Here is a 14,654-nt window from a genome sequence, read left to right on the forward strand (position 1 = left end):
TTGCTCTGCCAGTCAGTCCTTTCGTAAAGAACACAGGTCTGCCCTCAAGTCCATAGGAGAACCCCAGCTGGTGCCTATTGTCTGGTCTCGCCCAGGATGCCCTGGAATGGCCAAAGCCAGTCAGCCAGCCCGGTGCCTTTCCCCCAGTGTGGGCCGGCAGCCACACACAGGATGAAGAGGGCAGCTATCGCCGTCAGCAGAAATGCCCTGAGCTAACCAACAGGCAGTTGGAGCAGAGTCACATCCAGGATTACGACAGTGCTTGGCACAGCACATTCGCCTTCCTCCTCAGAGAGAGGGCATTATAAGGGGTTACAGACTAGCCTGGCCCAGGGCCCAGGCTCTCGAAGAGGGCATTACTGGGGGAGAACAAGCTGGTGGGATGAGTGCATGCCGAACACCATTCTGGAAAGCCCCTTCGTAGCTGTTCAGGGCTTCAAGCCAGTGCAGTTCAGGACCCCTAACATGGCCTGGGGTGAACAGAATTCGGAATCCAAGGGCTGGCTTAGCCAGGGAGGGTTAAGGAACAGATTGTAGGGTTTGGAGCTGGGAGGGATTTGTCATTAAAGATCATCTGTTCCAACCCTATATTTTAAAGGAGAAGATGAAGCCCAAAGAAGGGAAGGAAGGATTTTGGCTAAGCTCACAGGGGAAATAACGAGTAGGGGTAGCTGGGTGGCACAGCAGATAGAGTGCCAGCTGAATTTGGGAGGATATGGGTTCAAATCTAGTCTGAGAGATTTCCTAACTATGTGGCCCTGGGAAAGTCACTTAATCCCATTTGCCTAGCCCTTGCTGCCCCTCTGTCTTAGAACCAATACTAAGACAGAAGGTAAGGGCTTTTGTCGGGGGGAGAGAACTAAGATTCAAACCCAGGTATTCTGATGACGAAGGCAACACTAGCTCCCAAATTTGTGAGATAACAGGGATAGGAGGAAAACTTGGAGGCTGGAGGAGACGTCTGTCTTCCCTGAACACAGATCTATTTGTTGTCCACTTACTGGAGGAAGGGGAGCCCAGAATGTGTCTGTCAGGAAGAGGGTGACGAGTACCCAAAAAGCTGCATCCCCACATCACCACCTCCTCCGACATGCCCTCAAATCCAGAGCAAGCACCAGGAGAGTTAGCATTACAGCGACCCCTGGTGGTGTGTCATGCAATTTGGCCAACCACCTAGGCCAGGAGAATTCCAGAATGCCCAGAAAAAACCAATGCTCAGAAGCAGAGGCCGCTGGGAATCAGTGGAGCCCGAGTTTCCATGGGCTCCCCAGACAGGGTCCTTTTCCCATAGCCACCTCCCAGAATATCAGAGCAGGAATGACTCAGGGGTCATCTCCTCCCATTTGTACCTGAACAGGTTGTAATTCACAGCATCCCCAACAGATGGCCATGCAGCCTCCCATTTGGGAATCTCCAATGATGGGCAAACACCGCCCTCCCCAGGAAGCCCCTTCACTTCATTTGGAGACAACCTAAGCTGTGAATTTTTCCTTTCACTAAACTGAAACCTGTTTCTCTGCAACTTCTACTACAATTCACAAAAAAGAGGGAGATAGAGAAAGGCAACACTGGAATTCGTGTCAGGAGATCTGGGTTCAAGTTCTGCCATTCTGGTTTTGCCACTTAGCCACCATGACTTTGGCCAAGTCCCTTCCTTTCTGTGGAACTCAGTCTCACCTCTATAAAATAAGGAGGTTGGACTAAATCATTTTTAAGGTCCCTTCCAGCTCTAAGGAGAGGAGAAGAGGAAGGGAGTTAGGCAGCCAAGCAGGCAAATGAATGACTAACAAAGAAAGGAATCTCCCTTCACTTCCCCCCCTCCCCATCCCCAGCACAGAGGGTTGGGTCTTGAGCCTCTGATGCCCTGGGTGTCCTTACTAGTTTCATTAGAAGATTCTGCTGCAGTGTCCTTAATCCTTCTTGTCTTATTTAGGCCCCCCCTTCAGCCTCTCCTTCCCTGCCCCTGGAACTGTGCAGGGTCTCTTACTTGCATTTTTCTAGACTCTGACTTCCCAATCTGTCCAGTCAGTGGCTTTCAGCAGCAAGTTGAATAGACAGATCAAGCTGGATTTGCTAGGGCAAGGAGGCCTGGAGGGGAAAGAGGGCTGAGTGGAATGAAAAAGGAGATAGGAGCAGTAAATAACCAGACCTCCCCCCTTTTCTAGGCAGCCCATCAAAAGCCCAGACACTCAGCCTTGGGCAGCTCCAGGGAGCTGAGAATCCTGGGTCTCCGATTGGCCTGTTCTGACCTCTAGACTCATTCCCATTCCCTTCTTCTCCATCTCTAAATCTGGGTTATTTAGTCTTCAAGTGTGAGCAGTCTCTTTCTCTTTCGTTTTTCATTATCTCCTCTCCCAGAGGGGCGAGGTCAGAGCTCACTGAGCACATTAGCATGCTCCCAAGGGCCTGCCTGCTGTCTTCCAGCTGATCCCTGTACCCCAGCCTGTCTGCCCATCTCTAAGACTCCCCTTAGCCAAGGCAAATAATGAGACCAAAAGACCCGACGGTCTTCTTTCTTTCCTCCATGGAGATTCAAAAAGGGCTAGCAACAGGTTAAAGCCACTAGCTAGGAGAGAGGGAGAGGGCACAAGAATTGTTTCCAAAGTAGCTGGAGAAAAACAAGGAGAGGAGGAGACACAGAGACAGAGAGAGAGAGAGGCAGGGAGGAGGAAGGAAGGAAGGGAGGGAGGAAGGAAGGAAGGGAGGAAGGGAGGGAGGGAGGGAGGAAGGAAGGAAGGGAGGAAGGGAGGAAAAAGGGAGAGGGAGGGAGAAAGAGAGGGAGGGAAGGAGGAAAGTAGGAAGAAAAATGAATGGCTAAATTGTCATTGTTTTTAGGCAGTGCCTACAAGAGGAGTCCTAGTCCTAAAATAACTAGAAGAAAATAGACAGGATCTAAAGAAGTATCCCATTTGGAGAACAAAGGGGCAAATTGAGAAAAGCTAATGAATGGGATGATTTGCCTGGATGGGCTGATCTATGGATACACACACATACATATGTATACATACATATACACAAATGTATGTATATATGCATATATATACATATATATATACCCAGAAGAACAAATGTGCCATAACATTTTTTTAAAAATGAGAAGACCTGGATTTGAAATTTAGCTCTGCTCATTGCTGGCTGTGTGACCTTGGACAAGTCATTTCCTTTCCCTGGGCCTCAATTTCTCCATATGTAAAAAAATAGCTTGTACCAGATGATCCCTAAAGTCCCTTCCTACCCTAAATCCTATAATAGTCAGAGCTGGGCCAGTTTCCAATCTCTATAACCTCTGCTACCCTTCCCAGGCCCCCAAAGTCAGGCATCCACCCTTTGCACACATACATACATCCCCAACCAGTCCCTGTGAGCTTGGCAGTTTCTGCACGTAGAGAGCCTGGGGATGGACTGATTGATCTGTAACACTTAAAAAAATAATAATGGTTTGATCGTTACTGAGGATTAAAAGTAATCCTTTGGCCACAGCTATTGTGGGAACGTTATTCACGATTCAGTGAGTTGGCTGGGGACACCCTAAACCCCTGAAGGCACTCCTTTCTTGAGAGCCAAGTGCAAGACAGGAACAGAGGGATGGATTCAGGAGTTATGTTGGGTGTACCCTAGAACCATCATGTCCTTGGTCTGTACTGGAACCGTAGAGACCATCAAGTCCATCCCTCTGTTCCAAGTCATCTTTTCTCTCGAACACACACACACACACACACACACACACACACACACACACACGCACATACACACAATAATGCGATCACATTTAAAGCATCAAATCTTAAGCTTTCTAAGAGATTGTGGAGCAATGATATCTCAAGGGCTCTTCTGAGATAAGTTTTTCCATTTTCCTACAGTTCAGCACAAAGCCTTCCTTGTACACAGTAGGTCTCTGTATACCATAGGTATTCAATAAATGTTTGTTGAAATGAGCTCAATTTGTGAGTCTCAGCCTCACTATTGCTTTCTGATTTAATTATGCTGAATGTTTAAACTCAAGCAGGCTTTCTTGACACTTTTTTGGTTCTTTATCCATCCATCTCTTATTTCTTTCTCTCCCCAGACCAACGACTCAATCAATGTTTCTGACTTTGGATCTGGGGAGGGAGTAGATCATCCTCTAACAGGATGATGCCAAGCTCAGTGACATGCATACCCCTGCTCTTCTTTCTCTTCCTTCCCTTCTTCCTTCCTTCCTTCTCTGCCTCCCTCCCTCCCTCCCAGAAACATTGAAAGGCTTCATAGAAGAAGTGACAATTTTTATTCTTTAAAAGGTGGGCATTCATCAGCCAATATTTCAAACAAGTAATCAATAAACATTTATTAAGAGCCTACTATGTGCCAGGCACTATGCTAAGAGCTAGAGATACAAAAAGAGACAATGGATAGTTCCTGCCCATAAGGAGTTTACAGTCTAATGGGAGAGACACCATGCAAACAAATATATACAAAGCAAGGAAATATATAAAGAGGATATTTGGGGTCTAGAGGAATTGTCCAATTGTCTAGATGGAATACACAGAAGTGAAGTATTATATAAGACAGGACAGGTAGTGTGGCACTGGACTGGAGAGGACCTTAATGTCAGGTCAGACTCCTTTCCTTAAGAAGCAATAGGGAGTAATTACAAGAAGAATCTTGAACAACCATGACATAATTATAAATCTATTTGTAAAAAAGATTATTCTGGCAACAGTATTAAAGGTTGGAATGCGGTGGGGCAGAGGAGAGAATGGGGAGAAAGGAGAGGCAGGAAGTCCTACAAGGAGGCTATAGGATAGTCCAAGGATGCAGCAACAAGGGCATGATGCAGTAGGAACAGAGAACAGGGGAGGATTACGGAGATACTTTGGAAATTGAATCAACTGTACCTAAGAAATTACTGGATATGAATGGAAGAGAAGAGAAAGTCTAAAAAAATTCCAAGGATATGGACATGGGAGTCTGGATTAATGATGATATCATAGACAAAAAGAATGAAGTATGAAAAATTAGCTAACATATTTTAGGGGGAAATATAAGGAGCCAAATTTTGGACAATAGTGGCAAATGGAAGTGAAGGAACCAACCCTGGGTTCTTGCTACTCTTTCAGGCACTGCTACTTAACTGTTTAGTCAGTGCCTGTGACTTCCTGTTGGAATGGAACAAACAGGTCTATACCAAGTGATTCCAGTGGTCAGAGAACAGTGAGAATTGGTTCAAAGGCCCAGAACTGGTTCTTATATGGGCCAGTTCTGCTGTTGTCTTGACCAGACTCATAGTTAACCTTGGACCCAGATTGAATCTTAACCTTGATCACAAAATGAGCCCTAACCATGGACAGAGACTGCCCTCTGACCTCAGCCTGGCCTTCCTTGTACACACTGAATCCAGACCTCCACTAGTCGTCTTGAAAATCCTGCCCACTCAAACATCTGGCTGAGGGAGTATGGCCCGCTCAGTGTGACTTGTCCCCATTGCTGCCAATGGCACTCTGAGCCAGAACAAGCAAAACGTAGCCAAACTAGGCATCCTATATCCTAGTTCAAATAAATGATCTCTGCCTCTGGGTGTTAGGGACCAATGGCTAAATCTTCATGGATTCCATGGCAAATATAGTCTGTAAGATTTGTTCACTGGGGCAGGGGGAGGGTTTCCCATGATGAGATTGAATTAAAACAAGAACCAGGTCTCAGAGCGCATCCTTCCTCAACCTAAGTGAATCTTCTTTAGGCCTCTCAACTAGGAATCTCTAATCCCTATCCTTTGGTGTGTCTGGAGGGAAATTCTTCTCTAGCTTCTGGCTACAGGGCTGGTCCCTGGATTTAATTGACTGACCAACTCAGAATTGACCCATACCAAAAGTCTCTGGGCTCCTGCCATGACTGCCTCCTCTTTTCACTGGACAATCAATCACCCTCTTTTTCACTTTTCTTAAACCTTCCACCACAATACCCAAAGCCACTCCCATATAAGGAAACTGTGTCCAAGAAGTTCCAAAGACCTCTTTTTTTTTTTAAACCCTTACCTTCCATCTTACAATCAATACTATAGATTGATTCTAAGGCAGAAGAACAGTAAGGGCTAGGCAATAAGAATTAAGTGACTTTCCCAAGGTCACAAAGCTAAGAAGTATCTGAGGTCACATTTGAACCCAGGACCTCCCATCTCTGGGCCTGGCTCTCAATCCAGTGAGCCACCTACCTGCCCCCATCTGCCCCTTCTTTCCACTCAGGTGGTTCTGTTCTTAGTTCAGGATCTCCAGTGCTGGGCAAACTACATCCAGGGGCCAGATGAGGCCCCCTGAAATGTTCTATACAGCCCTGAGACATTATTCCTAATCTGAGGAATACAATGAGTAGGATACAATACAATGAAACTTCAGAAGAGTTGCCTTGGAAACAGACTGACAGATGAGCATTTCCTTTCCTTTGGCCCCCTCTTTAAAAAGCTTGTACATCACTGGCCTAGACTATTATAATAGCTTCCTAAGGGGACAGCTAGGTGGCTCAGTGGATAAACAGCCAAGCCCAGTGCCAAGGGAAAGGGTGAATTTTAAGGGAAAGTAAAGAATAAACACAAATGAGAATGTATTTCAAAAGCCCTGCACATTCAGAATCACCATGCAAACGTGAGTTGTGATCATAATGAGTGAGCTAGCAACCCAAGGATTTGTCAGGAGGGACCCAAGCACCCAAAGGCATGAAGTAAAGGAAAGTGATCAATAAGAAAAAGCAAGGATTTAGCAGGTGAAGATTAGGATTAAGTGGAAGACTTGCCTCTGCATATACCTTCCCAGCCTCCTCTCCTAGAATTCCCTTATCCACACACTCAGCTCCAGCCACATCTGTGGGCCTCAGTTTCCCCATCTGTAAAATGATGGGTTGGGCTAAAACATCTCTAAGGCCTTTTCCTGCGCTAAAGCTTATGGTCCTTCATTGCCCCACTTACGAATATTGGTTTAGTGAGCTGCCAGTGAGGGATTTATTCTATCAGTATTCTACCAGCACCTTCTCTGCAGTCCTAGAGACTGGTCTGGGGCACTAAGAGGTTAAATGACTTGCCTGGATTCACAGAGCTATTATTTCTCAGAAGTGATACTTGAACCCAGGTCTTCCTAACTCCCAGGCCTGCTTTTTATGCCTTGTGCTATGTTGCCCACTCCCCCAACTACATTATTCAAATTCCAACCTCTATTCCTGTACTTGTATTGTCCTTCTACTTGTAATACCCTCCCTGTCACCATCTTCCCCTCTGACTCTCTGAATTTTATCCACCCTTCAAGGTCCAAATAAAATCGTACCTCTTCCAGGAAGTTCCCCCTAACTACTCAGACCCAGCAGGAATCTCATCCTTCTCTAAGCTCCTCCAGCTCTTATTGTCTATAAAGACACATTTGGCAATTAATCACAAACCCATAAGGCCTCAGGGCATCTCCCCTGTGGTCTTGAACTGCTATTTTAATCCTTTATTATTACTTAACCTTTCATATATTCAGATCCTGTCTCCCCAGCCAGGCTGTGGGCCCCTGGGGACCAGTCCTTGGCTCAGGGCTCTGCCCACATAGGGGATCAGTCAATGTTTGTGGAATTGATTTGGGTTTGATTTGAGCACAGCTGGCAAAGTGACTCATAGACGTGAAGAATGTCAGAGCTAGTAGAGATTTTAAAGATCATCAAATCCACTACTTTTATTTTACATGTGAAAAAAAAATGAGACCCAGAGATATTGACTTGCCCATACTAAGAAGCAAAGTTAGAGTTAAACCCAAACAAGAATGTGCCAAGAAATGTTGAATAATTAGCCTCCTGGGGGGAAAAATTGTGAGTGCAACACACTTTTCCATTTAACCTGTATTAGCATTTTCTCTGTCTCATCCTCACAAGTCTATACAATCAGCAAAGCAAACAGTCAAACCCCAACCTGTAGCATTTTCAATTTCCAAGGTGTAAATGCTCACACTGAAAAATTTAACAATCGGCTTTTTCAGTCTGTTCAAGCATACTTCTGAACTCCAGTCTTCAGATTTCAATTCCTGTCTTCCTTCTTCACCACACTGGATGCCATGGCATGAGAGATAACAACTCCCTCATTTTTTAAACCCTAATCTTCTTAGAATCAATATAAAATATCAGTTCCATGGCAGAAGTCTGATAAGGGCTAAGCAAATGGGGTTAAGTGACTTGCCCAGGATCACACAGCTAGAAGTATCTGAGGTCATATTTGAACCCAGGACCTCTCATCTCCACACCTGGCTATCTATTCACTGAGTGACTTACCTGCCCCATCAACCCCCTCATTTTACAGTTAGAAAAACTGAGTCTTATGTCAATAACTGATACATTGCAAATAAGCACATACCTAATTTCTCTCTTTACATCCAGCTCATTACCCTGTAAAGGAAAGATTCTGCTTGAGTGTGAAGTCCAGGGAAGGCACAGCCATTTGGGGTGTGCAGGAGCTGCCCAGAAAGGCAGTCATAAGTGGTGTTGCCTCCCCATTCACTTAGTCACATGGTTGTAAGAGGATTAAGAGAGAGGTCAATAAGGGAACTACAGGTAAGACAGAATGAAATTTAGATAATGAACCAGATTTCTTGGATTTGTTTTTTGACATGCAATAAAGGTTGGAGGAGCTTAAAGGAGGGGCTACAGGTCTGAGTATTTGGAGGGGAAGGGGGCATCCAGGAAGAACCAGAGAAAAACCAGGACTTTGTGACCATGCCATCTATCTGGAATTTGCTGAGCTGGACTGTAAGATTGCTTAAACAGAAGTCAAGTGGCTTCTTCCCCTCTAAATGACAGCTGTGTGTGATGCAGAAAGAGGCCACGTTCCCCAATCAACTATTGGACATTCCTTTAGCTGTATTCCCTATGATGCCCTGTGCAATGGACTAAAGGCATAAAGATGGATCCGACCCAGACTACTCTCAATTAATGCATCCCCTTTTGTTGGCTGGGGGGTGGAAAGTAAATAAAAGTGTAAAACCATAAATCGTGAAGCAAAGGAAGGAGAATTTAAGTGGAAAGGAGAGGCCCAGGGCAAAGTGCTAGGAGAAAATTTTGGAGGTATAAATTGATTTGGGGGATGGGAAGGAATTGAAGATTTCCTAGAAAGAGTGACATCTGAAAAGGATGGGATCTCGAAGGAGGGGCTGGAACTCTGAAGCAGAATTGGCTATGGGGAGTGGAACTCCATTGGAGAATGTCAGGAGTAGACTTGGAGCTCTGGCATACACTCTTGGTCCTAAGCTTCTGGAGGGTAGAGAAGTCCAGGCCCAAGGCTCAGACAAGAGGACCACTAGGGGAAGTTCAAAGGGCCATGTATCATGGCCAGGCTGAGGTACACAGTGAACCTCACACCCCATAGAGATGAATCTGGCCAACTTTGTCTCCGTTGGGCAGCCCCATTTTGCCTGGGCACCCACACCTAGATAAATTCCTCATGAAGAACCTTGGGGGATGGGAAGAGGAAAGGGAGGAGTGAGGGGTCTGGGACAGAGTCCAGCCAGTGCAATCTTTCAGAAAGAGGAATATCACAGAATTCTATAGACGGCACAGTGGAGTCAGGAAGGACTGACACAGAGACTTCTTAGCTGTATGACTCTGGACAAGTCACTTAACCTCTATCTACTTCGTTTTCCCACCTGTAAAATGGGGATAGTAATAGCACCTACCTCCAAGGATTTTTTTTGTGAGGATAAAATGAGGTCATGTTTGTAAAGCAAACGCTAGCTATTATTATTTCGGGGGCATTTCATTCAACCAGGGAAGATCTGGTAGAGAGCATCGTGGCTACAGTTAGTGCCTCTCATTCTCATAGGACTCTAACCATTCCCTTTATTCTTTCTCTCTCAGAGACTGGCTGATGCTGCAGAGAGATTCCAGAAGGCCCATCGTTGGCAAGACAACATCAGGGTAAGTAAGGGCTTTGTTGCCCCCTAACCCAACTCCCACCTCCCTGGTCTTCAAATATTTTCAAAGAAATCTAGTTTCCTTTTTTCCAAGGACTGAATTAGGGGATAGCAAAGGGCTGCCAAGCCTTGCAAAGGCCCTTGTGGAGACCAACATGAATCAGTTTGTGGGGAGCACATGTTTTGTTTGGGCACAGATGAGAGCTACAAAGAGGTTAAAGCCAGCTCTCCCTCTGATGCTATGTCCACCGATAATTCCCAGAGCCAAAACAAAGCCCATGTATGCCTTAGGCAAGGTTTGAAAATTGCCTCAAAACACACACACACACTGTTACCTACTGTCCACAGAAGACTTTGTACTCTTGTATTAGCGCGTGATCTATCACAAAATCAATCCCTTCAACCCAGAGTGGAGTTTTCTTACCATTTATTTACTTACTTCTCAAATGTATTCAAACACTCAAATGGGTCTGCAATCTCATCCTCGGGAATATTCCCTCCAACAATACGCAGGTTCGAGCTCTTCCAAGCCTACCTGTCCATCTGGTGCAATGATGCTTGTCCTTGTCCTCCCATAAAATTCACACATGCTGGGGGGGTGGGAGAGGGGGCAGAGTCTTCCTGGAGTTCTCCTGACATCCTGAGGGTGCTTATAGAAAGCATTTCAAAGAGGGCAAATATTTTCAAAGAAATCTAGTTTCTTTTTTTTCCAAGGAACTAAGGGATAGCAGAGTAGTGCCAAGTGCTAAGTGGCTCGATAGATAGAGAGACAGGTCTAGAGACAGGAGGTCCTGGGTTCTACTTTGGCCTCAGACTCTTCCTAGCTGTGTGACCCTGGGCAAGTCACTTTACCCCCATTGTCTAGCCCTTGCCATTCTTCTGCCTTGGAAGCAATACATAGTATTGATTCTAAGATGGAAGATATGGGTTTAAAAAAAATATTTTAAGTGGAAGGAGAGGGCAGCTAGCTAGCACAGTGGATAGAATGCCAAGACTGGAATTCAGAGGACTTGGGTACAAATCTGACTTCACATACTTCCTGGCTGTGTGACCCTAATCCCATTTCCCCAGTTTTTGCCCTTCTGACTTACTGTTACTTTCAGTTATTACTGAAACAGAAGGTAAGGGTTTAGAGAAAAAGGTGGGGAGGGGAACAGAGAGAGGGGCAGAGGGATTAGGTACTGTTACAAGGAGAAAAATATCAAGTTCAGAGTTGGAGGATCAGAGATAAATTTGGGCTGTGTCACCTTAGCATTATGCATTTAAGCTGGAAAGGATCCCCTCGGTCATCCAGCCCCAAACCTTCACATTATAGTTGAGAAAAAGCTAGTGTCAATGTCAAAGGCAGGATTAGAATTTAGATCTTTGGACCCTGGAGCCAGTGCTCTTTCTACTTTCCCAATGGCAATTCTTTGACATTTCCCAGAATTTTCCTGGGAAATTCCCAGAATTTTATGAGATCTCTTTCCATAGAGTTTGAACCAAAGGAGAATGGGTTTATGCCTTTATGTTATGGGGAACAGAAGTTGTTCTGCCTCCTGCATCCTAGGACTATCTCCCAGGCACCATAATACCCCAACCTCTACCCTCTTCCCCCTACCCACATGTCCTCTGCCTCAGGTTGGAGCATGTCCTTTTGAGGGAGGAGAGAGACTGGCAGTGAGGCTGCTATTATAACAATTGCATTTGACTTTGTAATCAGGGCCCCAGTGAAGCTCCACGGGGAGTCCTGCAGTTCTGCCTGGGAAATGGTCTCAAATTATAACAGAAACACAAAAGGGAGACAAAAACTGTTTTCCTTTCAGGGTTCAGGGAGGCCAAGTTTGTAGAAACTCCATCACTGGGCCCCACTGTGTGGCAGGCATAGCCTGAGCTAAGTGTAGAAAAGAAGAGAGGTGGTGGGATTTTTTTCTCCTATTCATTGATATTTCAGCATCCAGAAATCCTCTAGAACACAACCCGAGTTATGCTCAACTTGGTAGAGCTGAATCTCAAAGTTCATTTGTAAAACAATTGTTTGGAAATCATCAGCCATCTTGCCAACAGAAGCAATGGTGGTCAGCATCCTTGGTTCCTCCATAGTCTCTTCATTTTGTCTCAGTTCTTGGCCAAAAGAAGGAGTGGAGGGGCATCGAGGTAGTACAGAGCACCAGGAATGGAGTCAGAAGGACCTATGTTCAAATCTGGTCTCACTCACTTTCTAGCTGTGTGACCCTGGGAAAGTCACTTAACCCTGTTTGTCTAACCCTTGCCCTTCTGACTTAGAATTGTTGCTAAGACAGAAAGTGAGGGAAAGAGGAGGAAGAAAAATAGGGATTAAGCAATGGACTATAAGAGGAAAATCAAAAATTCATGGAAACTTGAAATAATTCACACTAAAGAAGTTTGAATCTTAAAAGATCTCTTAATTCAAGTGAATCTCTCACTGGATAAAGGTGGTACTCTTACTCCTCTTCCTCCTCCTCCTCCTCCCATTACATTTATTTACTTAATCTGTCAGCTAATCAATAAATATTTAGTAAGCTCCTACTGTGTGCCAAACACTGTGCTAGATGCAAAGGAAACAAATGTGAAATCTATTTCTTTTCTTTTTAACCTTCCATCTTGGAATCAATAAACTGTGTATTGTTTCCAAGGTAGAAGAATGGTAAGAGCTAGGCAATGGGGGTTAAGTGACTTGCCCAGGGTCACCTAGCTAGGATGAAATCGATTTCAATGTGCTATTTCAATTGCACCAGGAATATAAGCTTCTGGAGGAGAGGATCTATTTTCCAACATCCTTATCTGCTTGTACAATGCCTTATATCATTTTAGATGTTTAATACTTATTTAATAAACTTTATACTTAATATACTTATAATAAATAATTAATATATTAGTAAATAAATAAAATACTTAATAAATACTTGACAAATTGAATCAGACCTCACATTTCATGGTATAGGGAAAAAGAGCCTTGGATTTGGAGTTAGAAAATCCAAGTTCAAATCCCAACCTTAGCCGTTACTCCAGGTATAACCTCAAGAAAATTATTTTATCTTAAAAGACTTCAGTTTCCTCATTTGTAAAAGCAGGAAGTTGAGACAGACTGATACTTGCCAAAAATCTCTTTCAACTCTGGCCTGGAGACGGGAGGTTCTGGGTTCAAATTTGACCTCGGACACTTCCTAGCTATGTGACCCTGGACAAGACAACCCCATTTGCCTAACCCTTGTCTGAGAGGACAGAAAAATGGGGCCTGGGAAGGAAGCTCAGCTGGGAAAGGGGGAGACCAGGCTACTCTTAAGTCCACTATCAAGAGTTCAACATAGGCAGCCCTGCATTTAACACTTTACAAATGGCCCACACTCTGTTCTCCCTTATCATATTCCTTTTCTCCCTAACTCCCAAAGCTTCATTTCTTACAAATAATCTTTATTTGGAATTTTTAGAAAATCTTAGGTGAAACAAACAAGAATTATTATTAAGACAGGAAGTAAGAGGTTAAAAAAATAAAGAAAAATAAAATCTCTTCCAACTCTGGACTATTATAAATGCCAGGTTCTTCTAAATATCCCAGCAATCAATAGTTCTTGCTAGCTCTTGGCTCTTTAAACCCAGGCTCCCATGGCTCCTCCTGCAGGCTCAGGGAATAGAGGTTCACACACAAAGATATACACACAGACACAGACACAGACACAGACACAGACACAGACACACACACACACACACACACACACACACACGTACGTTTATGCAGTCCTTCAGTCTCAAAGCAGTTATCTTGGGTGCCCATCACAATGAAAACAGCTCTGGAGTTGCCAACCCCTGACCTTATGGTATTACCCTCACACCTTGGACTCCTTCAAAGGGAAAATGAATTGGGAGTTTCTCAAGAAGCATCTTCTTATCCGTCACTATTGAACTTATACTACCTGAACAGCTCATGGTAGTAAGAGCCAATGAAGTCCAAGGTCCTTCTCCCTCATGTGGCGGTTTTAGTTCCTTGAAGGTCTTCCAGCTTCAGAGGCCACATATACCACTTACCCTCTTCTCTCAGAGAGGCTGGAGCTCTCCAGGAATTCTTTCTTCCTCTTTCCAGAAAGACAGGTCCCCAAACTCTCAAGGAACTCTTGATATTCCTCCAGAAAGATGAGAGTTCCCAAATCCTCAGGTATTCTTATCATCAGCCACATTGTTTCCTTCTCCATGGCCGCCATATTTCCAACTGAGAAGTTACACCATTGCCCTCCATGGCTGAGTCCCAGAACTCTTGAACAAAGAGGCAAGACTGGTGCTGTTCAGAAACTCTCCCTTTCCTCTGTAAAAGCTAGGTCCAGTAATTAATTCTCTTCTCAGTGAGGGTATATTCATTGCTTTTGTGTCTGCTCCAAGGCCACCATTAACAACTCTATGGAAGGAGGGCATGTAGAAATATGGGCTTCTCCCCTTCCCCCATCCCCAAAGTTCTAGTGAATCTTAGCTCTGTTTCACTTAAGAGTCTGTCTCCCAAAAAGGGGGAAGAGGGCCAACTCTGCAAGAAAGAATGCCATTGAGAGGAGCCAACACAAAAGGATCGCTCTGATCTGTTCTTGAGTAGAAACAGTAATACCTGCCGCCATCCTCATAGGTGCTAAGTGGCCAGAAGCTCTTCACTAGAAGATATAATAAAAATGCAAAGACTTACCACCCTACATGCCCATCAGATTAGTCAAGGAACTTCTCTGTTGATCACCTTCCAATACCAGTGATAGCTATTATTGAATGTTATATAGTAAA

At 44.5% G+C, this 14,654-nt stretch overlaps 1 protein-coding gene across 3 annotated transcripts in view; it reads left to right on the top strand.

The window, feature by feature from the left end:
• CACNA2D2 (calcium voltage-gated channel auxiliary subunit alpha2delta 2) overlaps nt 1-14,654 on the top strand; it is a 360,677-nt gene that overhangs the window by 276,490 nt on the left and 69,533 nt on the right. For all 3 annotated transcript variants that reach the window (XM_044656931.1, XM_044656929.1, XM_044656930.1), the window contains exon 3: nt 9,841-9,900. In XM_044656931.1, coding sequence (XP_044512866.1) covers nt 9,841-9,900 — 60 coding nt within the window. The remainder of the gene's footprint in view (nt 1-9,840; nt 9,901-14,654) is intronic.

Source organism: Gracilinanus agilis, chromosome 1 (genome assembly GCF_016433145.1).
Source record: "Gracilinanus agilis isolate LMUSP501 chromosome 1, AgileGrace, whole genome shotgun sequence".
In the NCBI taxonomy this organism is placed as follows: Eukaryota; Metazoa; Chordata; class Mammalia; order Didelphimorphia; family Didelphidae; genus Gracilinanus; species Gracilinanus agilis.